General features: G+C 37.4%; 1 protein-coding gene across 3 annotated transcripts; it reads right to left on the bottom strand.

Annotated features, from left to right (window-relative positions):
• Positions 1-876: 876 nt before the first annotated feature.
• Positions 877-21,085, bottom strand: REV1 (DNA-directed DNA polymerase). Of its 3 annotated transcripts, XM_089151481.1 has the most exons (28): positions 20,690-21,085; positions 20,426-20,570; positions 20,229-20,344; positions 20,063-20,139; positions 19,074-19,576; positions 17,146-17,289; positions 16,801-16,933; positions 16,608-16,696; positions 16,455-16,505; positions 16,154-16,357; positions 15,082-15,201; positions 13,753-13,845; positions 12,984-13,043; positions 12,802-12,888; positions 12,496-12,579; positions 12,311-12,383; positions 11,917-11,985; positions 10,733-10,834; positions 9,934-10,212; positions 9,782-9,849; positions 9,084-9,170; positions 8,383-8,978; positions 7,084-7,144; positions 4,122-4,221; positions 3,492-3,563; positions 3,222-3,338; positions 2,493-2,592; positions 877-2,375 (listed from the first exon to the last, which is right to left on the bottom strand). In XM_089151481.1, exons 1-24 carry the CDS (start codon positions 20,890-20,892, stop codon positions 4,168-4,170), a joined length of 3,498 nt encoding a protein of 1,165 aa, XP_089007607.1. In that variant the 5' UTR covers positions 20,893-21,085; the 3' UTR covers positions 877-2,375; positions 2,493-2,592; positions 3,222-3,338; positions 3,492-3,563; positions 4,122-4,167. The 3 variants fall into 3 exon arrangements, with proteins under 3 accessions (XP_089007607.1, XP_089007609.1, XP_089007608.1); XM_089151483.1 differs by lacking the exon at positions 11,917-11,985; XM_089151482.1 differs by lacking the exon at positions 2,493-2,592.
• Positions 21,086-25,287: the final 4,202 nt, after the last annotated feature.

Consider the following 25,287-nt stretch of genomic DNA (forward strand, 5'->3'; position numbering starts at 1 on the left):
CTATAGCGGCCATTTTAGTCTTCACAGGTTACGTTTCCAAGAGTCTAAGAATATTATCTAACCATTCAGGTTTTTCCTAGCTTAACCAGCCACGACTGTTAGGCCAGCAGACTATCTCATTCCTTTTATTTTCTTTTCCATATTTTTCTATTTTAATTTCTTAAACAAGAGATTAGTCAATCAACTCTCACTAAGTTCTTAAAAGAGAAAACAGTAGCAGCTTTAAAAGATGGAGATATGTGTTTTAAGGAGGAAGAGACTTAAGTTATAATCTAGAGAATTAGCTTCTTTAAGTGCCTGTTTGGTTACATGAGTTTGGAGATTTCAAATATCTAGAGATTTTAAATCTATAGAGTTATAATTTATAAAATTAGATGTTTGGTTGTGGAATAAAATCTGTGGATTCATCCTAAAAAACTATTAGATCGACGTGATTTTTGTGAATGTGTAAATGTATAGTTTTTTGAAATCTATGGATTTTACCCCTTACCCATAAATCTACGGATTCACGTTTTTAGTGTAAAAATGTAAATCTCTAGATTTCATGAATCTAGAGATTTTTACTACCAAATGGGTATAATTCTCAGATTCATGAATCCAGATATTTCAAATCTCCGGATTCATGTAACCAAACAAACCCTAAGAGATTTAAAATAACAACAAAATAAAACCTTGTAGCCTGCCTTGTGATGAAGTATCAGATGCCTTCAAAAAAAGGTTATGGTGGAAGATATAAGAAGGCTAAATTTCATTTTCTTGTTTTACTCATTTTCTTGTCTTACTCATTTAGCTATGTATGCAAGAACTGTTAACAAGTTGTGAATGTTCTTGCTTGGAGGGCCTTGTCACTTTCGCACGCAATGGTTTGGCGTAATTTCGATCCTTGGCTTCAGGCTTTGTGTTTGCCAAAAGAAGAGAAAGGAGGAAAGGTTGGGGTGACCTCGTTTTCAAAGAGATAAGGTACAATATTTGAAGAAGAGCTGATCTTAGTGGTAACAGAAAAAGTTTAGCTTTCAAAATCCACGGATTGGGCAACCTTAGAGCCTAACTATGATCTGGGTCTGACACCCTCCTGCGTTGTTCAGATTGCAAAACTGTAGCTTTCATGTTGTTCCAAGTTTCCAACCCCAGCGCCAAGCCGCCAATTATTATCAAACTCAAATCCAAATTTTACTGGCAAATCGTATCAAATCTTCAGGCCTGGATTTGCACTTGAAATAGAGGAGCCCAGAGCCTTCGGTAGGTACAGCCTCTGTGTATGAACTACCGCATACATGGATAAGATGCTTGTGGGGATCTTCTCTTGGTTCCTAACGTTTCAGATCAACACGAACAAGAAGTACAAGTAGCGCTGCGCTCCTCAAGACTCAAAAACACTTTTTAACACCTTTCTCCCCAACTGTTCGACATGTCTTGCCCTTTCAGAATATCTTTTTGGCCTGAAGAATCTTAGACCTACACCAACCCAAGACCAAGCCTGACAGCCTTAGGAACACCAACCGTCTGAAGCAATTGTTCATTTATGAAGATCAATTTCTATGGACCAAGTTTTTACCAAAAAATAAAAAAAAAAAAATTCTATGGACCAAGTGACCATGCTTTTCTGGTACAGAAATTTGAGTCCAAGAATTAGGTTATTTGGTTTTATATTTTCGTTCTCTAAAAAAAATAAAATGAAACTCTAAAATTAGCAAAAAGTTCAACAAAGAAGACGAACTCGTGAAGATTTACCACAACCCGGCAAAAGATTCTGGAAACAATCCCTCTGGGGTAGAAAACATGAAACAGCAACTCCACTTTGCACAAAATAAAATTAAAAAAGGAAAAAGAAGAAAAGAAAAAGGCAATTCTTTACAATCTAACCTGTAAGTTCTTTGCACCTCAAGTTATTTCCCTATGGCGTTTCCACACTAAACACAAATGTTTGTGTCACAAGAATTAATATCATTAATTATTAATTTAAACTTGAGGCTTCTTTCTTTATTAGGTATGAACAGAGATTTACAAGCTAGATTACTGTGACATCTTCCATCTCCTTCAACCACTGCTGAGGGCCTGAGGAGAATCGGCCATACAAAAATTGCCTCTAATTTACAACTGTGGGAAGCGCCATACCTGGTTTCTAACTATCAAATTATTACCAAGAGATTCCTCTCGCAATCTCAGACAGAGGTGCCTTTACCTGAAGAGAAAATAACGGAGCCACAAGAAAGACCACATTGGCAAATATGGTATTAGACGACCCATAGTTACCTTAGGCGTCTGAATATGCCAAGAAATCGTGAAGCTCTTTATTGGCAGCAGTTTCAAGCCCTGCACGATTCAGCAACATCTTGTTGAACAACAGTTTCAGCATCTCACTATCACATTAGTACCTGATATCACAAAACAACTTCAAAGGTGAAAACTCAAGGGTTTCAATTCACAAATGGGAACATGATAGGGTAATCTGATAAATATTAAAAAGTAAAAAAAAAATTAAAAAAAGTCACCTGCTGAGCCAATTATTTTGAAGGATGATCTGGCATATTTTCGGATCATTTTTTGATGTCATGAACTACAACATAATTCTGCACCTATTGCATTTGCCAACTGTTCAACCAATAGAATTACACCAGAAGTTATTCAATAGTGCCAGCACCTATTGTAATAACATTGAAGTCTGTTCTTTGGAGTGGCCAGCAGATGAAATTATCAGGCTATGCAATATATTGAGATGTCAACTCATTTTTGACACTTTTAACTCTTTCTTACAAACAAATAGCTAGCTAGTTTCATACCAAAAAAGGAAACAATGGTAATGAATTTCTGCTCTCTCGACAGACCACCCCAAACAAACGTGCATGATCTTTTGTTTAAGGTAAAGTACTGAAGGTCTGAAGCTATAGACCCCTAACAGCAGGGAACATGGCATATACATCACTCTATCAAACCAAGTGATTAACCAACGGACTGGCAACCAAAATAAAATTCTCCGTAGTTTATAGATCATAGTGCAAAAGAAAGATGAATTGAATCAACTGTTCTAGTTTTGCAGAGATGAATTGAATCTACTGTTCTAGTTTTGACTCTGCTAACGCCAAAAGTTGAAGAACTGGATCTAGGTGCCACTGGTGAATTGTACATCAAGCACAAACCAATATGGTGGACGCATATTAAGAAAAGTGATAAACATTGACAAAGAGAGTAAAGGGAGTAGGAAAGTGCAGATCACTACTCACCAACAGCTTCATTCACAGGACCATCAAAGATCCAGCAAGTACACTCTGCAGAAAGTGAGAAGATGAAAAATAGAAGCACAACTCTCCTCCAAGTACACATTAAACAACACTGATATTCTGGAACAAAATATGAAACAGAAAAAGGATTAGACATTAGAGCAAATCTGGTACCATGTTTCATCTTTATTACATCAATACAAGGTTGACACTAAACAAGAAGTCAGGACTTCCACAAGAACCAAAGTATCAAACCTTGCATTGGAAACCTACCCTCATTGAAGACGAAGAGATTCTGAAAGTATGTAACTGTAACCAAGCCTTCCAACCAGCTCATTGCATACTCTGCAAAAACATGAACAGTTAACAAATTCAACGTTGCTGAGCAGTTATGACCCCTCAAGTAATTATCATGCTAGGGCCTTGAAACCCATAAGCAAAGAGATGTAAGAGCAGAAGAAAAATTCAAGACAGCTTATCCTTTTAAGCTTTCAAGTATGCCTAAAGATGGGACAGTGTGATCCTCCATTTGGCTGAGCATTTGGGCCTCTTGAAAGAGAGGGATTAAATAGAAAGCCACTCCATCTATTTGGGCTTAGACACCAGTCCAAGCTCCTAAGCTGATAGATGGTCAACAAGCAATGCCTAGGGTTCCGCAGGTAGCGCAACATTCAGCAGTGAACCTCCCAAGTGTACAGCTAGTTAAGACTTCAAAATCTAATACCCTATCTTAGCCATACCTATATAGGTTGCTTCTTTCCTGTAATTTACTGAAGGGTCTAATGTAACTTCTTTGCATAGAACATTTATCAATCCTATTGATAAGGAAACATGGCTCTTAAGCGCCTGAGTGATGTCACAATTCAAGAACTAATGCAAATGCCAATTGGTATGATGACTTACCTGGGGAAGGGATGAAGCTGGTTCAGTAACGAGTGACAGTGACACACTACTCGGCATTTGAAATATGTAAGTATCCCCCATATCGTTCATTGATGGAACTCTAGAACAATGAACATAAGCAATCAGAAAATAAGGAGATTGAAAAATAATGAGAAACTCCAATTTGCACCAAATCAACAACTAACTTGGGAGGAAAACATCAAACAGATAAATACCAACTTCTAGATGCTCAGAGGTTTTCTTGACTTTATAAAATCCATTAGAAATTACTATTTTATAGAAATTCAACATGGTCACCATAACTGGGTTTAACTCAAACTACTAATTACTTAAATTAAATAATACATCCATGGGTTCTCTCTGCCATGGGCTTCCCTCCTACTTTTGTTCATTGGATTGAGATCTGCATCTCCACCCCTCACTTGTCTATCATCACTAATGGGTCTCCAGCCGGCTTCTTCCCCTCCCGGGTTGGCATCCGCCAAGGCTGCCCTCTCTCCCCCTATCTATTCTCTTGGGCCCTCGAAGTCCTCTCCCGCCTACTCCAATCCAAAACTGATCAGCTGCTTATCTCTCCTATCCCCAAGTGTAAGTCCCTCAAGCTCACCCATCTTGCTTTTGGACGATCTCATGATCTTCTCCAAAGCTGACCACACTTCTATCTCATGCTTTCCTCTCTCTCCACCTTCGAATCTCCCGCCTACTCCAATCCAAAACTGATCAGCTGCTTATCTCTCCTTCCCCAAGTGTAAGTCCCTCAAGCTCACCCATCTTGCTTTTGGACGATCTCATGATCTTCTCCAAAGCTGACCACACTTCTATCTCATGCTTTCCTCTCTCTCCACCTTCGAATCTCTCTCCGGTCCCCATGTCAATCTTGACAAATCCACTCTTTTCCTCTATGGAATTTTCGATATTGTCCACACCTCTCTCCTACAACTCTCTGGATTTAAACTCGGGTCCTTTCCTTTAGTTTACCTCAGCCTCCCCCTAATCCTTGGTAGACTTACTCGTCACCACTGTTTACCAATGCTTGACCACATTAGGAAAAAACTTCAGCTTTGGAAAGGAAAACTTCTCTCCTTTGCTAGAAGACTAGTACTCATCCACTATGTTCTCCAATCCTCCTATCTTTACTGGAGTGGCATTTTCTCTTTCCCCGAATCTACTATCCTTACCATTGGGTCTCTATTTTGTGCCTTCATCTGGGAAGGCCAAGAATCCTCCCATTTCCTTCATCCTATGTCATGGACTGTCGTCTATCTACCTAAGTCTGAAGGAGGCCCTGGAATCCGTCGTATCCTGGATGTTAACTTGGCTTGCCTCCTCAAACTTATTTGGAAAATTACCTCCAAGCATAATTCCATTTGGGTCTCCTGGGTTTACTTGCATATTCTCAAATCGGACTCCTTTTGGACCGCTCCTTTGCCTTCCAATCCATCTTGGATTTGGAGGAAGTTCTTGCTTCTTTGACCTTGTGCCCTCACCGCCATCTCTACCCAAATCTCCTTTGGATCATCCACTTCCTTTTGGCTAGACCCTTGGCATCCAATGGGTATCCTCTTCACTATTCTTGGCCCCTGCACTGTCTATGAGGCTCGAATTCCTAAGTTTATCCCCCTCTCCTCCTCCATCACCAATGGTTCTTGGTCTCCCCTCCCCCACCCCAACCTCACACAAGTATGGAATATGCTCCCACCATCTTATCCTCCCCCCATGATACCATCATCTAGCTCCCTTCCCACTCCCCCTCAAACCATTTACCACCTCCTCTGCCTGAAACCTTCTCCGGTCCCTCTCTCCCCCGGTCCCTTGGACCCCCTTGGTCTGGTTTAAAGGCCACATCCCTCGCCACACCCTTACCATTTGGAGAGCCCTCAAATTACCCTCCCCACCCAATCCTTCCTCATTAGCCATCATATCCCTGCCAACCCTAACTGCATCCTTTGTTGGAATGGTCCTGAGGATACTGCACACCTTTTCTTCTCATACCCCTTCTCCTGCTCCCTCTAGAAGAAAGTCCTTACTACCATTTGGCTTAGGTCAAGGCGTACCCACGGATTTGCTTGAGAGTGGGCCTGGATCTTGAGGAATTTCTCTAGCTCTTCCATCTACAACTGGGTTGGCAAACTAGTCTTTGAAGCTACCATCCACCACTTGTGGTAGAAGTGCAATCTCAGGAGATGGACCTCCAAATCTCGGTCTCTAGAATTGATTTGTAATGCCATCTATTTTGATGTTGCCTCTAGTCTATTTTCTTCTCCCCACCCCCCAGTTTCTGATACTCCCAGGAATAGGTTAATTGTTAGTTCTTGGGATCTCGGCTCTTTATTTCAGGCTTCCCCCTGAAGCCTAGTCTGCTCCCCCCCCCCCCCCCCCCCTCCCCCCCTCCTCTCCCCCCCTCCTCTCCCCCCCCCTCTTTGTATTTGCTTTTCCTGTTTAATTTAATTAGTTATTCAAAAAAGAAGAAGTAATACATCCATATCATATGGGTCAGGCTCTTCAGGCATGTCAGGTAGGAGCTAAGCAAGTTGAGACCTTCCTAGCTGATGGTCAAGATGGTATGTGCTATGGCTGAACAATTCCAGGTTTCACTTTCTTTTTGGTACATATTTCGTTAAAACAATCCCCCCCCCCCCCCCCCCCCCCCCCCCCCCCCCAAAAAAAAAACACTTGGCCAAACCAGCCTGCCTCAGTGGCATCCCATGGATTAGTATGTTTTCCCCGTACAATTCAGTATATTTGACAAACTTAGAATTTCTGCTTATCTTTTCCATATCAATATAGTGAACAACATTATATGTCTTCAGTCCAACATGCAGCTTTTGTTTCCTTACTTCAAATAAATATAAAAGAGGGCCTCTGGAATAAGACATTGGAATTCTTCCACAAGGAAAGGTGGCATGAGAACTCATCAATTCAAGCAAATTTAACAAGAATTAAGGATGAAAAAAATATGTACCTGAAGGAAAGGAAGAACAGTATCATATACTTGCAGAAAAAATCTTGACTTCCCTGTAAACCTGATGGATTAATAAGTCGTTAAAATCATTGCTAGCTGACAACATAACAAGGCTACACAGAATAGTGCCTAAGTTCTTACTGCACCAGGTTACAAGAAGTAAGAAAAATCGTAAGAACTATATTAAAAATAGAATGTTGTCATTAAAATTTAATGACATCGTATAATAAATAACAAAAAAGTGAAGAAAGCCCTGATAAAATGGATGGCAAGTGTCGCTAGGATGCCTTCATTATTGGCTAGCACTACATGGACCACATACTAAGACATTTCACCTTTCAATACTAAAATGCATCACCACAAAGAGTACACCATGTAATCAGACAACTATAGCACTCAAACAGCAGATAATTTGAAAGGTAAAAACAGTAATCATAATCTAGAGATGATAACTAGTAATTCGGCTAATGGTTTTCCCCCAAGGGAAGTTCCACCGCATATGGACAAGAAATTGCTCCTTTCACATGTGCTGTTTCACACAAACAATGTGTAGGACAAGGATGGCAAGAAATATGGTAGAAGTAGCATCATTGATGAATAGCCAACTAGACTACAGTCTCCACTCTACAGACATGACGCAAACTTGTCGTCGTCTACTTACCCCTAATTTTTATTATGTACTCCAAAGAAAAAAAATGAAAAAGAAGCGAAATTATACTGTAAGGCATTCCCATGACATCAAAATCGATGGCCAAAACCCCCCTTAATGACTCTTATACTTAGTTCTAAAACAACCATCGATATAATAAACTTACAAACTTACATTACACTTACTTCCCCCCCCCCCCCCCAAAAAAAAAAAAGGACTCATAGTAGGGCCCCTCAACTATGCTAGTGATACTAAAATATTACTTATTAGAGGATGAAGGTACATATGACTAAAGGCACATCTGGCTCCCACTTTAGCCCCAGCATAAAAAATAATACAACAAATTTCTTTTTAACTCCATAGCACTTCTAAATCTAAGACAAAATCCTTATTTCTATCATACAGATAGCTTCCTTGCCTGTCCAACAACCACCCCCCCCCCCAAAAAAAAAAAAAAAAAAAGGAAAGAACGAAGAAGCTAACAACAACAATTTCAAACTGAAATTAGAATAGGGGGTCAATGGGAATAAATTGGAGGAAAGATACTAAACAAGAATAAACGTATAAACAGACAACAAAAGACAATCAGCATTGCTGACTCAGCAAGAACCTTTTCACAAATGGAAACAAAATCTGTCTTGTTTGTGTACCTTCTGAGAAGACGAAAGCAAATGTAAATCTCCTCAATATCTGATTCAATCTTTAATGCAACATACTGCTTCAGAAGCTCAGAGAAGTTACAAATAGCTTCATCCCAAAGATCACAACTCACATTGAGAGAAAGGGAAGGCACAGAAACTGCACTTTGAAGAATTGATGATAAAAGTCTAGTCATCCCAGATGAGTAATATAACTGAGAGAAAGTGTTCAAAATCAAGCAACTGCTGGTCTTAAATTTCTCAACCCATTTTGGAGGATTTCCAGCCCAAACACCATTCTCTGAAGCAGACTCAGATCCCTTAAATTGATTAACATTGCTCTTCTTTCCCAACGTGTCATGACAGTTTTTCCCAAGGGGATCTACAGTAGCATCACTAGAACCCTCTGGCATTCTGTGTGCAGGAAGTAACTCCAGAATGTCGATCTTCATTTCTTCAGGTAATTGTTGCAAAACTGATATATCAATTTGACTTAAAGAGGTGGGCATCAAATCTACTTGGTCAGCACCCGCAGTCTTCATATTCAAATTTGAGGATCCAGATGTAGAAGGAAGTGACTGGATTTCATGGAATGTATCCTGCCTCACCTGAAAGAAGATATAATCCATTTTTACTGTGCACAGTAAATTGGTACCTACAGAAATGCAACGGCGTAAAATGAAAAAAAATAAGTAAATAAATAAATTACAAACCTCATTTGCCTTTTCAGTTTCAGGAGATGACAGAGGTATTTTTTCTGAGACATCCTTTGATAGGACTCCTGCTTCTGGATCCAAAGACTAATGCAATGAAACAAGAAAAGAAGTGCATCAGGATGCAAACATAGTTCTGGTTGCCATTGAAATATGAAGCGTGGTACACTACAGCTCGTATCATTAAAAAAAATCATCGAAATTAAACCTAAGCAATTTTAATACGTAAATTAAATTCCTTTCTGAAACTAACAACAAAGAAAACCAAGACATTCCTCAAACCAAATTGTTTTTTTTTGGTCACACATGCATAGGGTTCTAGTGCATCAGGCTACTACCACAGCAACTGGAACAGCAAAATTGTCTGCAGCCATAACCCTACCTCGCTGAGAGGTTGTTTAACTATGACGCATGTGCCATACATGCAAATCATTCTTAATTACCCACATTTAACTTGATGCAGCACTGCTGACCATACAGCTGTTTCATTACATTTTTCCTTTTGGTCGGTAGACGTAAACCAGTATCTAAAAGAACACAGTAACTCGTACAGAAAGTTAACGAGGTTGTCAACTATTACTTGTCACCCCTGTTGTCAGGATGCTAAAGAAAAGGTCCATTCACACAACCAACGCAATAGTATGGATAAGAAAAAACTATACATGGAAAAAGACATGGATATAAATGAGAATACTTACAATGCCTTCAGCAGCAACACTTCTCGAGTGAACCACATCTGGAGAAAGAGGTCTCTTGTCTTTATTTCCTGCAATTAGTCCAGATCAATATTTAAGGTTCTTTCTGATAAATATATGCTCATATTTTTAACAGCCATAAAAGAAAGTCTTACCATCCCCTTGTGATATGGTGCACACAGAACCACTAAAACTGCCACATTTCTGTTTCTTTGACTCCATGAAATCAATCAACTTCCCGCCATACATTTCATTTACTTCTGAAAATATTTCTGGAGGGAGACTTTCAATAACCCCTCTATCAAGATGGCATATTGGCGGTAGTGAAGCAACGTGGTTTGCAGAAGATCCTATTGATTGATTTGCAGGCACATATGAACCGGTTGAATTGATGAGCTGAAGAGGATTTCCATCAACACTTCTTTTCCCATTATCTGCAAAACATGCATTGAATTGCATATCATAGAACTAATGCCATTCTGAAAATAAAACAAATTGATTTCATACGCACAACTGGAAGTGATGACCCTCCCAAGAGACTTGTGCACTGGGTACACCCTTCTTTAGTTGGAAGTTAACAATTGTAGGAAAACAAGAAAGGAAATAGCAGTAGTAGCAGGTTGAAGAACAAGGAGAAAAGAGAAAGAAGAGAGATGAAGGTAGAAGGTCATGGTGTATTAAATAAATAATCTCTACAACACCTATATTACTTCACTAACACAATTCAATTACACACAACTTGCTAGGAAGACAAAAAGTAGAGGAGTAAAACTGAAATTTATTAGACAATAACTGAGTACGTCAACACATTAGTACCCATAATACATAAATCCACATGTAGTATTCAGAAACCATTCCAACACAAGAAGAAAGGGAAAAGAAAGAAAGGATGACAGGGAAGAAGCTCAAGAAGTATGTAGGCTATATTGCATTTGATAGGATCATAGGACTTACCTCCGTCAACCTTCTTTTTGGACAGAGAGATAGCATTATGATGTTCTCCTGTAACCGCGGAGGCAGACGTAAGCCACGACTTCAAAGCATTTCTCTCAGTCCCTTCAAATAAAAAAAATATATATATCAAATGCTGTTCATCTCCAAGAGGATCAACATTCAGTTAAGTTTAAGAGAGAATGATGATCCTTCAGACTTAAAAAAAATATATAGTCATATGTAGTGAGGACACTTGATCTCTAAAAGGTCAGCCTCCGACCAATTTCCGACACACAAGCCGGATTATCTTGTGGAAAAAAGCCTTGAACTAGTTGCTATACATGTTGGGCCTTTCTCCAACTCTCTTGCCTTGAGATTGATCCCTGAATTCTGATTGCAGTTCTTTCTTTGCTATTAGTTCCAAATATTGCAATGGTTTAAAAATCTGAACAACTCCAATTAAAGCTCCAGATTCTACTGCAACTAGGATTCGCACAAGTTCCTGGTTCTGTTTCTAAAATTATGTTTCTATATTTTGTTAGTGTTCAATCAGCTATTAGTTGATCTATGTCTGCCTAAATCTGTTCAGTTGCTTGGTTTTCTATCTCCAAGTTTCACCCTATTCTAATAACTTGTCATCTCATATATCAAGAACCAACCCCATCAGTCTAATTCCCTTTTTGAGTAAAGATCCTGGAATGTTGTTCGCCCTAGTTGAACCTCTTCAATTTATGGCTGCATCCCCCCTACACCAGCATAAATCATTTGTTATGTTAGTCTCTTATCTAATCTTTATTTGGTTGAAATTGTGACTAATAAGTGATCCTAGTTTAGTTTTGAATCTAAGAAATACCAGTACTACTTCGACTCCTAGTTTGAGTTCGATTTATGGTTTGTGTTCAGCCACTGTGGCTATGTGCCTATGAGCAGACATGAAATCTTTCAGCGTATCGGACAGATATCACACGCATCAACTTACCAGGGAAATCCAATTTTTATCCTACCACACACTTAACACCTAGCCATCCTAAGAATTCCACTTCTGTACTTCCATAACAACCAAGGATAAATACTCAATACACTTTCACCCTCTAGAATTCATTCCTTTCCCACAGCAAAATTCATCTGAAGTGGGGGTTTTTTTTCTTTTTTTCTGCCAGGGGGGGGTCAGGGGGAAAGGGGGCGAGAGAGGCAATCCAGCAAACCTTGTTTAAAGGAGTCTGCGCCTTCCAACTTTGAAACATGCAGCCCAATACCACGGATCTCCTTGACATCTACGCCAAAAACAGCCGAAGGGTTGAAAAGGTTGATTTTTGGCATAAAACTTCAAAGTAATGCTTTGATTAACCACATGCAGACTATCAAGTATTCAGACCATAATGATCAGCAAAAAAGAAAGTCTAGTTAGAAGCACATTTGTAAAGTACAAACATAGAGAAGTAAAGCAATGAGTTCTCAAAATTACACTTGCAAGTACATTTGTAGAATACAAACATAAGAGTCAAAAAGTAATGAGTTCTCAAAAGTACACTTGCAACAGATATTTTAATCCCCAAGAAATTGAAAGTATTTTTATATAATTAGACAAAATATGTTTACCAATATGAAGAGAACTCAAAAGTTGTTTGCTTATCCTCTGAAGCACATCCATATCATCAGTAGAAATTGGCACCTGCAGAAACTTGATACTGTGATAAATCCATCACCCCAGGGACAAAGCTTTAGCTTGCAGCAAGAAAAGTGAAATGAAAAGCAATCATATCATTTTGTGTCCCCAGCAGTACCGTCATTGAGTGGCTCAGATTTTCACAGTCCCCACAACCCATATATTTTGTAGGCTCCCCAGCATCCTTTCTTCTCTTCTTTACCTAGACCAGAAGGACAAAAGGAATATTCATTATGGACATAACCTACAAGATTTGCCACATTTAAAGATCAAATAACTACTGACTATTAAACAAGAGAGACAGAAAACCAAGTGTGTTACATCATGGATGAACACCAATCAAAAGGGAAAGGCTGAAGAAAACTGAGTTTATTACATCAAGAATGAAGACCATTTCCAAAAGGAAAAAAGCAAAAAGACATACTTTTAGGGTTATAGTGCGCCCCCGTAGTCCACATCCTTGCAAGCGTGATGAAACCTCATTGCAAAGTTTTACCAGAAAATTTTGACTCTGGAATGGATGACATTAGGTGATCAGAGACAAAATTTATCAGAATTACACAAGAAAACATGATTATTTATCCTTCCGTGTAGCATGATACCCACATCTTTCAAATCGTTGAATCTCACACCCCAATTCACATCAGCACCTATAGATTTAGTATCCTGTGCATCATATATTATGTGTAAGCGAGAGAGAGGACAAAATTTTATTCACATATACAAAAGGTAATTGTACAACTACAGAACTACTACAAATGAGTGGAGTAGAATAACAAGTAAAAATGATAATTAATTGTATTTCAGAGCTGTGCAGCATCTTGAAAAACCCCTCTGAATGCATACTGTTCACCAAGGAAAATTTACATTAATGACCTTGATTCAATAATTTATCAGGATTAACTCCAGGAGCTGTTTTCCCACATTCACACATTACGTGCAAATTTCGAACTATTTCTGTAAACAAAGACAAAGTAATTCTGCAGTTTTTTCCATATCCACATATCATCAGACAGATGTATCATTACAAATGTAAATTGTATGAATTTTTTTCCCCCCCTAAGAAGGAAGAGAATCCATTGCATGAGTACACGGCTTCTAATCCCACTTCTGAGTAGTGAAAAGTCTAAACTTTTTTTAGTCAAAAATACATTTTTACAGTTATTGACCAAAAAAGGTAAAATGCTAGTCAAATTTTTAATAACATGATGTGAAACAAGTCAAGGATCAAGAAGGAAATGCAGAAGAATTGACTAACACAATTTACACAGATATGATAGATAATGATATTATATAGAATGATTTTCTGATGCATAAGCTGCAAAAGAAAACAAATGGCAGTGGGAAGACAAGTTTCAAATATCTTTTATCAAACCTGAACCACTCCAACCATCCGGTTATCAATTCCTCTGCTATAATTCCACAGCATGTCCCCAGTCTTAGCACCAAAGTCCTTCTGAAGGGATTCCTGGAGAATAAATTCATAAATGGAATTTCAGAATATCAGAATTCTTCAATCATTGACATTTCAGATATATCTGTACCCATTGCCAGAGAAGTCAGGCTTGTGCTGTAAGGAAGCCAATTCATCATTATTGGATGTAAGGCAAGAATCGGGAAGGACTCTAGAAATCCGGTAATAAAGAAACAGATTAGCAATTATGTCCAATATAAGCCATTAATCTAGTAAGCAAGAAACAAGCATACATAATTTAATGAACTTCACATCAGTTGCACACAAAATCAGTTTTGTACCGCTGTCCACAATTTGTGATGGGAGCGCAACCTCATACGATGGACTTCCAAATCCTGATCTCTGGATTTGTTATGGAAAGTCATCCGCTTTGATGTTACTTCTAGAATTCTTTCTATTCCCCACCCCCGGTTTATGATTCCCCAAGGAACAGGCTCATAGTTGTCTCCTGGGGTCTCAATTCCTCTTTCCAGTCTTCTTCTTGAAGGCTGCCCCCCCCCCAGTCATCCCTTGTACTCTTTTCGTTTGTTGTTTAATTTATTATTTAATCATCAAAAAAAAAAATCAGTTTTGTACCAACTTATGCTGTAATATGAAGCCTAACTAACGTGAAATGTAACAGAACCTTAAGAAGCGGATCATGAGTTCATGACTACATGGTAAACAAACATCCCAAGGAAAAACAAATTGTTGCCATACAAATTTGAGACACAAATCCTGCTAATAAGGACATTACTATTTGCTTTTAGCATAAACATTGTCAACCAATTGCTGTCACCATCTCCAAAACAAAAACATAACCAGACCTAGCAGGTGGGAATCACAGTAAAATAATATATGACAGCTCAAGCCACACACCGCCAGCAACAGAAGTTATAGAATAATACAGAGAATAAAATCAAACGGAAGAGGACTGTTTGAGGGTGATATGCCATTGTAATAGGAAGCAATTGAGTATTAGAACAAGATGACAGAGTAAGGTACATTATATCAGTTCCCCAACTACCAGAATAATGAACCAGTTATATGATTAACCCTAGCTCACAAGAAAGAATAACCACGTCAACTTGACATCTATAACTTTGGAAATCATATGCAAAGAACAATGATAAAAACTTTTAGAACTTTTTTTTGGGTTGGGGGGAGGGTGAAAGAACAATGATAAAACCAATTAAATGGTTAACCTTGCTCACAAGAAAGAATAACCATATCAATCTAAAATCATGTAACCTTGGAAATCATACGCAACTGATCACAAGTTTGAATGTGTCTCTTTTTCAACTTCTCCTCTAATACGTGCCCAATGCCTGGAAGTGCCTTGATTGGGAGTTCACGCAAATATTCATCAACCTGAAAATAAATAAGTTTATAGACCATAAGATAGTGCTAAATGCTGACTTCAAATTCTAATTAACAGTTACAAAGATGATAGAGAACTAGAGATATACTGGTGGGTACCCAAAAAGAAGGCAATTTAATCAAATACAAAAGGATCGGAAGGCAGAAACGGCAATAAAAAGAGAACAGCTCAGAACTTGGTAGTCCCAGAATTATTATGCAATTTTCTTTCTTAAAAATCCGAAGACAGTTCTACAACATCACTATCTGCACGGCACAGCACACGCCATTTTTTGAAATTCTTCTTCTTCTTCTTTTTTGTGGGGGGGGGGGGTGATGAATAATGAAATTATGATTTATTTGTCTTTTGTTGTACATATCCATTAAAGACACCCAGATGTTCTATGTAGACAATTATAATTTCTATTTATTGTCCTTTCTTTTTCTTCCATATTCGAGGGGTTGTTTAAACCATCATCTCTAATGGGACCTAGCCGCCTAAATTACATTACAGCTAGAATCACGATGCCTTAGAAGAAAAAAAGAGGGGGGGGGAGAGACATGAATATTGCAATTTCCATGACACTCTCTCTATCATCGTCAGACATAAGCACAAAAATCTGTAGACATGAAACATGATACTTCAGTGAACTTAACCAAAAGCGTGAATTATTGTCCCTTTTCCTAGTGATTCATGAGTGAATATGCTAGCATTGGATGGCAGCTTCACCCACAATTCATTAAGAATTACATCAATAAAAATGATCCAATATACTCGAGTATCAACACAACACATAGATCTTCATGTCCATCATCAAGAACATTACCATTAAAAAAGCCAAATAACATTTGAAAGTCATTGATGACACTGCCTACAAATTCATTCCTGGCATTAGTTGCTTGTGATTTTCAAATTTCATACCATTTTCAAACCATAACGAAAAGAAGAATGCTACAATTATACCTTATCAAGAGGGATATAACATTGACCATTTGGTTTGGCAGTTCTTGTGGCAAGGCGAGCCATTAGCATGTTCTCACCAATTCCAGCACTTGCAGTGCATCCTGTTGCCTCAACAATTTCCAACCTGATTGTTGAAGCTAAATGCTCAGGATCTCCATTATCTATGTCTGTCACATCTAAAAATGCTTCGTCACAGCTTACTGCCTGTATTCAACAACCCATCCAAATTTACAAAGGAACAACTGACAAAGGGAAAATCTAGAAGAAAATGATAAACAAGAACAAGCTAATATATATAGACCTGTACTTTATTGCAGTGCTTGTGCAAAATGTCATAGAACTGATCAGCAACCTGAAGTATATTGAACAGATTAAGCTCCAAAATAGAAATTGCAGGACGCAAGGAACAGAAAACCCAGAAGGTAAAATTAAGAAATTAAAAGATATGGATTGCCTCCTCATATGCTTCAAAATTGTAAGGTAAAATGACAAGGTGCGGACAAAGAGCTTTGGCATCCCTCACGAATATTCCAGCCTTAACACCTAAAACAACACAAACAAAGTTCGCCTTTAGACAGATCACCCTCAGTGCTCCACCACAAATCACTAAGTTGAATGATGTAAGGGTAGCTTAGCATAAAGCCAACCAAAATCGCGAGCAGGGTAATTTGCGGATGAGATTTCAGCTGTCCCCCTTGGACTGTCTGAATGACAAACAGCTACAGGTTTATCTTGTAATTCAGGGTGGTTCCTGATGACAACTGAAACAAAGAAACAGTCCTGGAAAATCACAGGATTGTCATACAAAAAAGTTACTGTAGGTAAAAATTCAGCCATAGGTAAATCATAAATGAGTGATAATTCTCCACTCATTGTGTGAAGCTTCAATGTGTTCAAGGAAAAACAATGAGAACAAATTCTCAAGTGATATCTACTAAAGCAGCAGAAGACTTCCACATTATCTTAAACTAATATCACAATTCTGCAATTACCATGTCTAGATGGATAATTGAAGTTCTATGGCAGGCAGCTGGAGCAATAGCAGATTGTTTCCCATATTTGTCTCCACCAGGTAAGCAGGGAAAGCGCTTATGGTACCGATTCCTCCAGGTACCTATGAAGTGAAGCCGAGATTTCTAGGAAAAACAAATAAACAGAAATGATAAAGTCATTCCCAACAAAATGTCATCACAAAATCAGTGGAATGTCAAAGAGATAGTGTGACAAACATAAAGAAGTGAAAAAGAAGCAAACTAATAATTATCAACAAATATATACCCAAAAGCCAGATATCTAAAATTATATTGGAATTGCTCAAATACAAACTGGAAAAGAGATAGCAGAAAAGCACGTTTAGCACCCGGAACAGCAAACAGACGAGGTAACTTAAATGCATTTGAAAGATATAGACATATTATTAACATTAACAAATACCAAATGTAATGTCAGACTAGAACCAGAATAGGATTAAATTCAAGCAAAGATCAATTAGAAAACCTCTACAAAGAAGAAAAGATAACAATGGGGTCCCAAGGAGAGAAATGGATCTTAGGACAAACCTTGGCTTCTTTTCTTGAGAAAACGACTGTTGGGAAATGTATTCTGGCAGCAATCATATTGACGTAGACTATTCAAGAAATCAATGTGAAAATCAATTGAAAGAAATCTCAACAGGTTGTAGCACTCTTGAATGACTGACTCTCAAACTCAAATTGATTAAAACCCAAAAATAATATAAGAATAGAACCAGAATAGATTTACTCCCAGGCAGGATCAATTAAAACACCCTCCAGAGAAGAAGAAAATAGAACCATAGTGACGCAGAAAACGGCCTTGGACCAACACAAACTCAACCAGGTTTCCTGACCAAGATGAACCAGATCCAGTTTGAATCATGGTTAAGTAGAATTTCAGAAAATATATTTATTTAGGGAGAATTGTTTTTGTTTTATTCTGTTTGAGAAATTAGTTCAGTAGGATATGTGATTCCAACTTCCTTTTAGTTGACTTATTTCAACAAGTCAGCAACAAATAAAAATCAAAATTCACTTCCAAGTTTGTAAATCCATCCTCTATTTTGCAGACATTGTCATAAGACTCAGTGAGAGCCAAATGCTGAAGAAAAATCCTCTCCAGACTCCTGAACCAAAATCTAAATATACCTAGTATTTCTTCTCCATGTAACTGCTAAGTTCTGCAACTCATTTGTGTCTTGATCTGAAAATCTTTAGCTGCCCATTAAGCTACCACAGATTAGATGAGACAGACCATCAATGAGTCAATGAAAACATGGAAAAGATAGAAATATCAACCTTTTAAATGTGGGAAAGATAGCAATATCAACCTTTTAAAGACTTCCAGTAAATTCAATTATCTGTCTCCCATTAGCCTATTCCAATTAATAATGGTTTATCCGTTTTATTATATTTTTTATGTATTTAGTTTTGTCTCTATGTATTGTTTGAGAACACCCAACAATGGACTTCAACACAACATAATCCCATGAAGAACATGGGAGCTTCAGACATCAATTACACAATACAACAAAATATAGTGGTAAGGTACATTAACATGGGTATCATATCCACACTGGAATGTTCAATTCTCAATGTAAGACATCCTATCACACTGGCAACTGGGTAATGGACCATAATGAAGTATGACTATAAAGTGTTTTATGTAGTGTGACTAAAAAGTGTTTTACGTATGATACCACACTGAGGCCATATAACTTTCATAAAAGCAACTTGGTAATGAAATGACAACATTATGACAGTACCACAGAGCTCAATGCATCCTAAAATGAAACAATAGAATGACAACATCAAAACTGTGCCTCAGTGCTCAATACTGTAAAGAAACAACAGAAATCATACAGAAAATGAAAATAAACCCAAACATTCATGTCTAGGGACACTACCTTGAAATAATTCTCAACGAAATTAGGATCCCCGATAGTTGAATGGCACATATTAGAAGGTCCCTCAGTTCTTGAATTTGGTGATCCTTTGTCTGAGCAGTAATTGCCACCAGAAGATGATGGCCTGCAAGGACTGGGTATATGTCCCTCTCCAATACTATTTTCACCTTCCATATTAATCAAACTTGATTCTGATGTTTTCAGCTCGAAAAAATTTTCAGCAGCAGCTGGATTATCTTCCATTACTTCAACATGTTTTCCATTCTTCAATACAGATTCTCCGCTGCATTTGCTTGTATCTTTTGTGGATTCGTCCACTTCAGGTAACAATACACTCTTAGATGTGCCACCTGTCAACAGTTTTTCCTCCAATTCGATGTTTGAACAAGAGTTTGTTGGAGTTTCACTATTTGTAGAGATGATGTTTCTTTTAGGAAAGAAGGCAGACAACTTTTGCTGCTTACGAGTTTCATTTGCAAGCTGTTCGAGTTGGTAAGGAACCCCTGAAAATAGGAAAACTTCAGAAGAGTCTGACCTTTTTTAGTTTAAATCACAAAAATAAATAACAGAAACTAATGGGACATCAAGAGGACTCCGCCCGCCAATTGTTTAATAGAAAGTTATTCTGGCCTTTTTTTGTGTACAAGCAAATAATATGCCTAGACGCAAGCCATTACATCGTATAAGGTGGCTTGCATCGTCCCCTGTCTTACATGCTGCACCCAAACCCGACGCAGAGCACAATCATTTCAGACGAAAAAAGGTGCATGTCAGTCTACCAGAAATTCTATTTCTAACAACCATATTTAATCTACAACGATAACCAGGATCTTCATTCTTAAAACTTTATCATACCATTAACAACAAAGGAGGACGATGAGGGATAACAATTCTAAATGTAGAATCACGATTACCCAAGTCCAAATAGTTTACAAAGAAGGAACCGGCAAGAAATCCCAAAATTCAAATATGATAAACTAAAGACTCACAGCTCAGAAGCTTATTGGCAGCAATAGAATCCAACAGCCACGTGGGTTTCACAACTGGGAGTCCGCCACTGAATGACCTGTATGGAAGTAACCACCGATTACACAATCAGAGAGAAACTAGAAGAAGCTGCAATGGAGGAGAAGACGTAAATAACACACGACAAACCTCAGGTTCTTAATTTTACTGTCTGGAAGATTACTGCAGATGATATGAGTCACACGATGCCTCGAAAAGTAATTTTCAAAGCGTCCCCCATACTTCAACATGTATCCTTTAAGCTCCTGAACGCCTCTTATCAATCTCAGAGTTGTAAAAGACACCACAAATATACACAGAAGTGCAATGGAAACGAAATAGCAAACCTGACTAGAAGGAACCGTGAATCCGTCAACAAAAATTGAAACCCCATGGAACAGAGGTTTTCCAGAATTTGAGTTGCCAAGGGAAGAACTCGAAGCTTCTGTCTCGAATTGGTCTCTGAGCTTTCGATTCTTCTCACCCATATAACTGCAAAAAAAATCATTCCAAAACGAATATGAGAGGCGCTCCCAACTTCCTGAAGAAAAAAAAATGAAGGCAATAGGGTACAAATTATGTAGCATAGACTATGGAACAATGGAAGAGACCTTCCGAAACTAGTGAAGGGTGACTTCCGAGATGAGGATCGGGAAGAAGAGAGAGAATTGGCGCCCCAAGCCATGCCAAGGGTTTTCTGGTTAGTCTTTTGCTTCTTGCTACCACTTTCATCAGTTCTGTGGGAGGAGTTGGAATTGAAGCTCCGCTTCGATTTCCCATTTGAATTTGCCGAACGAGACGAATCAAAGCTCATCTTCAGATTGGCAACGGATCTTGTTCGTTCGAAAATGTGAAACAATCGCCTGCGAAGGCTTATGAATACTTGCTTTTGGCGGTGAACCTTGAAGGCCCAAATCTTCCAGTGAAAGTTTTGTCCTTTCAGTTTCCCAAAATATAAAAATGGTTTTCCCCTTTCAAACTAAAATAACGAACGCAGCGCCGGTGCGGAACCGCCATTCGGATTTAGGTCTAAATGAACCCAAATCGGATCCAGTCGGATCTTGGATCCAGGTTTTCAGTAACCCAACCCAAATCGCTACGGTCACATGACTCACATCTTGTTTCAAGAATCCAAATCGGATTTAAAAAAAAAAAAAAAAAAAAAAAACTCTTTTTTTTTTTTGAGATCGATTCCAGTTCATATGAGGAAACGACCACCAAGACTTTCTAACCCTAAAATCACATGGATTTGCAAAATTATGTTTCTTTTGTAGATATGGAATTAGCCAATTAGTGTTTCAATTAATACAATATTACATTGCTTTGAGTTTGTGTTTTATTGCCCCAACATTCGTGTTTCAATTAATACAATATTACATTGCTTTGAGTTTGTGTTTTATTGCCCCAACATTCTAACTTACTCAGACAAATTTTTTTGGTTTCAGAAATTCAAGTGAAGTTATATTTTTGATCCTGATAGAAATATATGATATTATCACCTACCATCCAAGATTCATTATCATCAGAGGAAGATTGAAACCCTAAAACATAATGGATCTGTAATCCATAACCCCATAGCAATTGTCAATGTTTATGCCATGTTTATGACAGACCTCTACACCTTTAGGGAACCCTTAGATCCACTTTTTGTAAAGGGTATCTTTCCACCTCTTAACCCAATTTGCATTTCAATGGAAATGTCTGCTTTCCCTTCCCTTCGTTAGATGAAATTAGGGCAGCTCTTTTCTCTATGAGATCGACCCTGCATAAAGTTCTTGGTCTTGATGGCTTTAATGCCTTCTTCTATTAGAAAAATTTGAAATCTGATCAATGGTGAATTATATGAATTTGTGAACAATTTTTTCACCAACCTTTCTCTACCATTTGGAGTCAATCATATATTACTCTATATCATTCTAGAGAAAGACCATCCCAAAATAGTGTTAGACTTTCGACTAGTTAGCCTTTGTAATGTTAGTTACAAAACTCTAGCTAAAATTTTGGCCAACCGTCTCTAACCACTTGTTTCAAGTGTAATTTTCCATTGTCAATGAGCCTTTATGTCTGATAGATAAATTATTGATAAATCATGGTGGCTCAAGAAGTTTTTTCACTTTATGACTAAGACAAAGGGGAATGTTGGTTATGAAGCTCTAGAGCTCGAAATTTATCCAAAACATACGATAGGGTTGGATGGGGCATAATCACCAAACTGTTTGAGCTATGGGGCTTTGTTGGTACATGACATAATATCTGCTGCCTCTTTCTTATTAAAGTTGAATGGAAGTCTTATTTGTAGTTTTCTGGATCTAGAGGACTAAGGCAAGGGTGTCCTCTAAGCCTATACATTTTTCTTACTAAATGGAGGTTCTTTTTAGACTTCTATTTAAATGTAGGAGTCTGGATCTGTTTCTAGCATTAAATTTGCAAAAGAAACCCCAAAAATCTCTGATCTATTCTTTAGATATGATACATTTATTTTTTATCGTACTGAAAAAAGATGTGTTTGCAATAAAATGTTGTTGAGCTCTTCTCAAACATCACATGCCAACAAATTAATTTTGAGCTTTTTTCTCTATAAATGTGGACCAAGGGAAATAGAAATGTTATTCCAGTCAATTATGGAAATGACAAAAATGAAAAAAAAATATACAATCTACCTTGGTACAAACGTATTCCGTGGAAGGAACAAAGCCAACAATATCCAATTCTTGCTTACCAAGATGAATAACAAATTGTCTACTTGGAAAGCTCCAAATTTATTATATGAAGGAAGAATGTACTAATAAAAGCCGTCCTCTAACCATAGTCCCTATATCACATGCAATGTTTTTGTTTCCCAAAAATCTTCTACATAAAATTGGACTCTCATTGCCAACGATTTTGGCCAGGAAAACTCTCAAAGTCAAACCAATTAGCCCTCATCTCATGGAATAGATGTTGCAAACCGAAAAAATATGGAGGGCTAGATTTCAAATGAATAGAATAAATAAATTATGCTCTACTGCAAAAACAAGGATGGGGGATGACTAATAATCCATAGTCTGTGTGGGTCTTGTTAGGGACAACGAATGCACAACCACGAACAAAGAAGAACACAAGCAAAGCACACAAGGGATGGTTCGGCATAACCCTGCCTACATCCACCAGAGAGAAAATAAGTTATATTATTTCAGAAAACCTCATGCCACTCTCACACCCACAAAGTGTTACCATTTGTTTCCTTGCCTTCTAGGTTATCCCATAGAGACTATTTATAGAGAAACCTAAAACCCTGATCCCAATATAACCCTGTTTCAATTACAAATACAACAAAAACTATAATTACATGAACCCACAGAATACAAGATGCCCAACCCAACAAGTGCAACTCCTAAAAGCTAGATACTTTCCTTACACTTCACTCTTAGATTTCCAAAAAAAAAAAAAAAAAAAAAAAAAAAAAAAAAAAAAAAAAAAAAAAGAGAAAGAAGAAAGAAAGAAAGAAGAAAGAAAAAAAAAAAAGAAGAAGAAAGAAAGAAAGAAGAAGAAAAAAGAAAAAGAAGAAGAAGAAGAGCACTACTATGTAGTATCCTAGTAGTGCTCAAAATTATGATCCTACTGAAAGATGGAAATGACAAAACCACCACTTTCTTGTTCAATCCTTGGGTAAAAAAAATTGCTGATCATAAAGTGGGTCAACTAAACTTTCATTTCTAATAACTCTTTCCTTCTACTATATAACTCTTTCTTTTTAAACTCAAACTTGGATACACAATCCAATAAATGATTTTTTGTTTTTGTTTTTAATAACCTGTTACTTTATATGGAATGAAAGAAACTCTAACAAAACCCGATAAAAGTAATGAACAATATAAACAAATGGATAACTGATTTACACCTACACCCTAAGGTTCTTATATAATGTAGTAATTATGATGAAAACCACATACAAACACACAACCATGCATATGTGATTATATATATATTTTTTTACTGAAATACTTTATTGTGTGCAGGGGTACATAATGAACTTCTAAACATAATAGATTTGAGTGTGGGTCTTTTATGGGATGACAATATCCAATTTGTAAGCACAAGAAAAATAGACTCTAGTACAAAGAATTAGTATGTCTTTAGCTCAAACCTAGTTTGTTTGACCCGTGTTGGTCAGAGAGGTATAGACCTGTTGATCAACAAATCTTGCTCAAGAGTTGAGCATCCACGAGAGGGAAGGATACGGTAAAGACCGTGGACTCATCCCTCTTCTTCTTCTTCTTCTTTTTTGGGGAGGAGGGGGCAAGGGTTTTGGGTAGAAGATTCCTTGACTCCTTGCTTAAAGAGCTATTTTAGAATTTAAAAAGATTGAAATATTTTTAGATTAAACCAAGATATATTTGGACTTCTAATTTATTTAGTCATTCAATTAATAAATCACACTAAATAAAATAAAATAAATTATTTTTTCAAATTTTCGATACATCAACAATTCTAGTCATCATCAATTATTGGAGTGGCTTTCCAATACAGCAAAGAGAAGAAAAAAAACCCAATTACCCAAAAAATAATACTTTAAATGAAGGGAAGGAAGGTAGAAATTTTGAACCCAAATAAATGATAAACAAAATTTCTCTAAGGTTGAATATAAGATATTTAACCAAATAAAGTACTGAATGTCAGTAATTACATCCACTATCTCAAGTGTTGAAGCTTGACTCGAGTCAAGAAGAAAGTAGTATTATTCTGAACCTAATGCACGAGAGAGAGACCATGCACTACAATTAGCAAGGGCTTGGCTTCTCAATGTTTCGAGGGAAAACAAACAAATTGGAATGGGAGGCATTTATTTGCTTGCCTCAATGATGGCGAAAGATCAAGGACCAGTTCTCCAAGGATTTTTTTCTTTTAATAACATTGGAGAAGTCACATTAAATAATCAGAAATTCCTTTTGAAGAACTTTGCAAAAGCTCTGCATCACAATTAACATTCAACAACAAACATGAAGCTTTTTAAAAATCTTTTGGAGCTTAAAGAAAAAGCTGTTTCAGATTAAAACCTTACCAAATTAAAACTGACCAAAAGCAGAAGGATCTCAACAGATTTTACAGAATTGTAATTTCAAGTTTGAATAGCATTTAAAGTCTTCCAATATCAAGACAAAGAAGACTCTCTCATGCACCAAGAAAGCCAAACAAACAAAGAAAGACCACGTCGGTACTCGAACTACTT

This window comes from Hakea prostrata, chromosome 4 (genome assembly GCF_041222555.1).
Source record: "Hakea prostrata isolate BN-2017 chromosome 4, UWA_Hpros_2, whole genome shotgun sequence".
Classification (NCBI taxonomy): Eukaryota; Viridiplantae; Streptophyta; class Magnoliopsida; order Proteales; family Proteaceae; genus Hakea; species Hakea prostrata.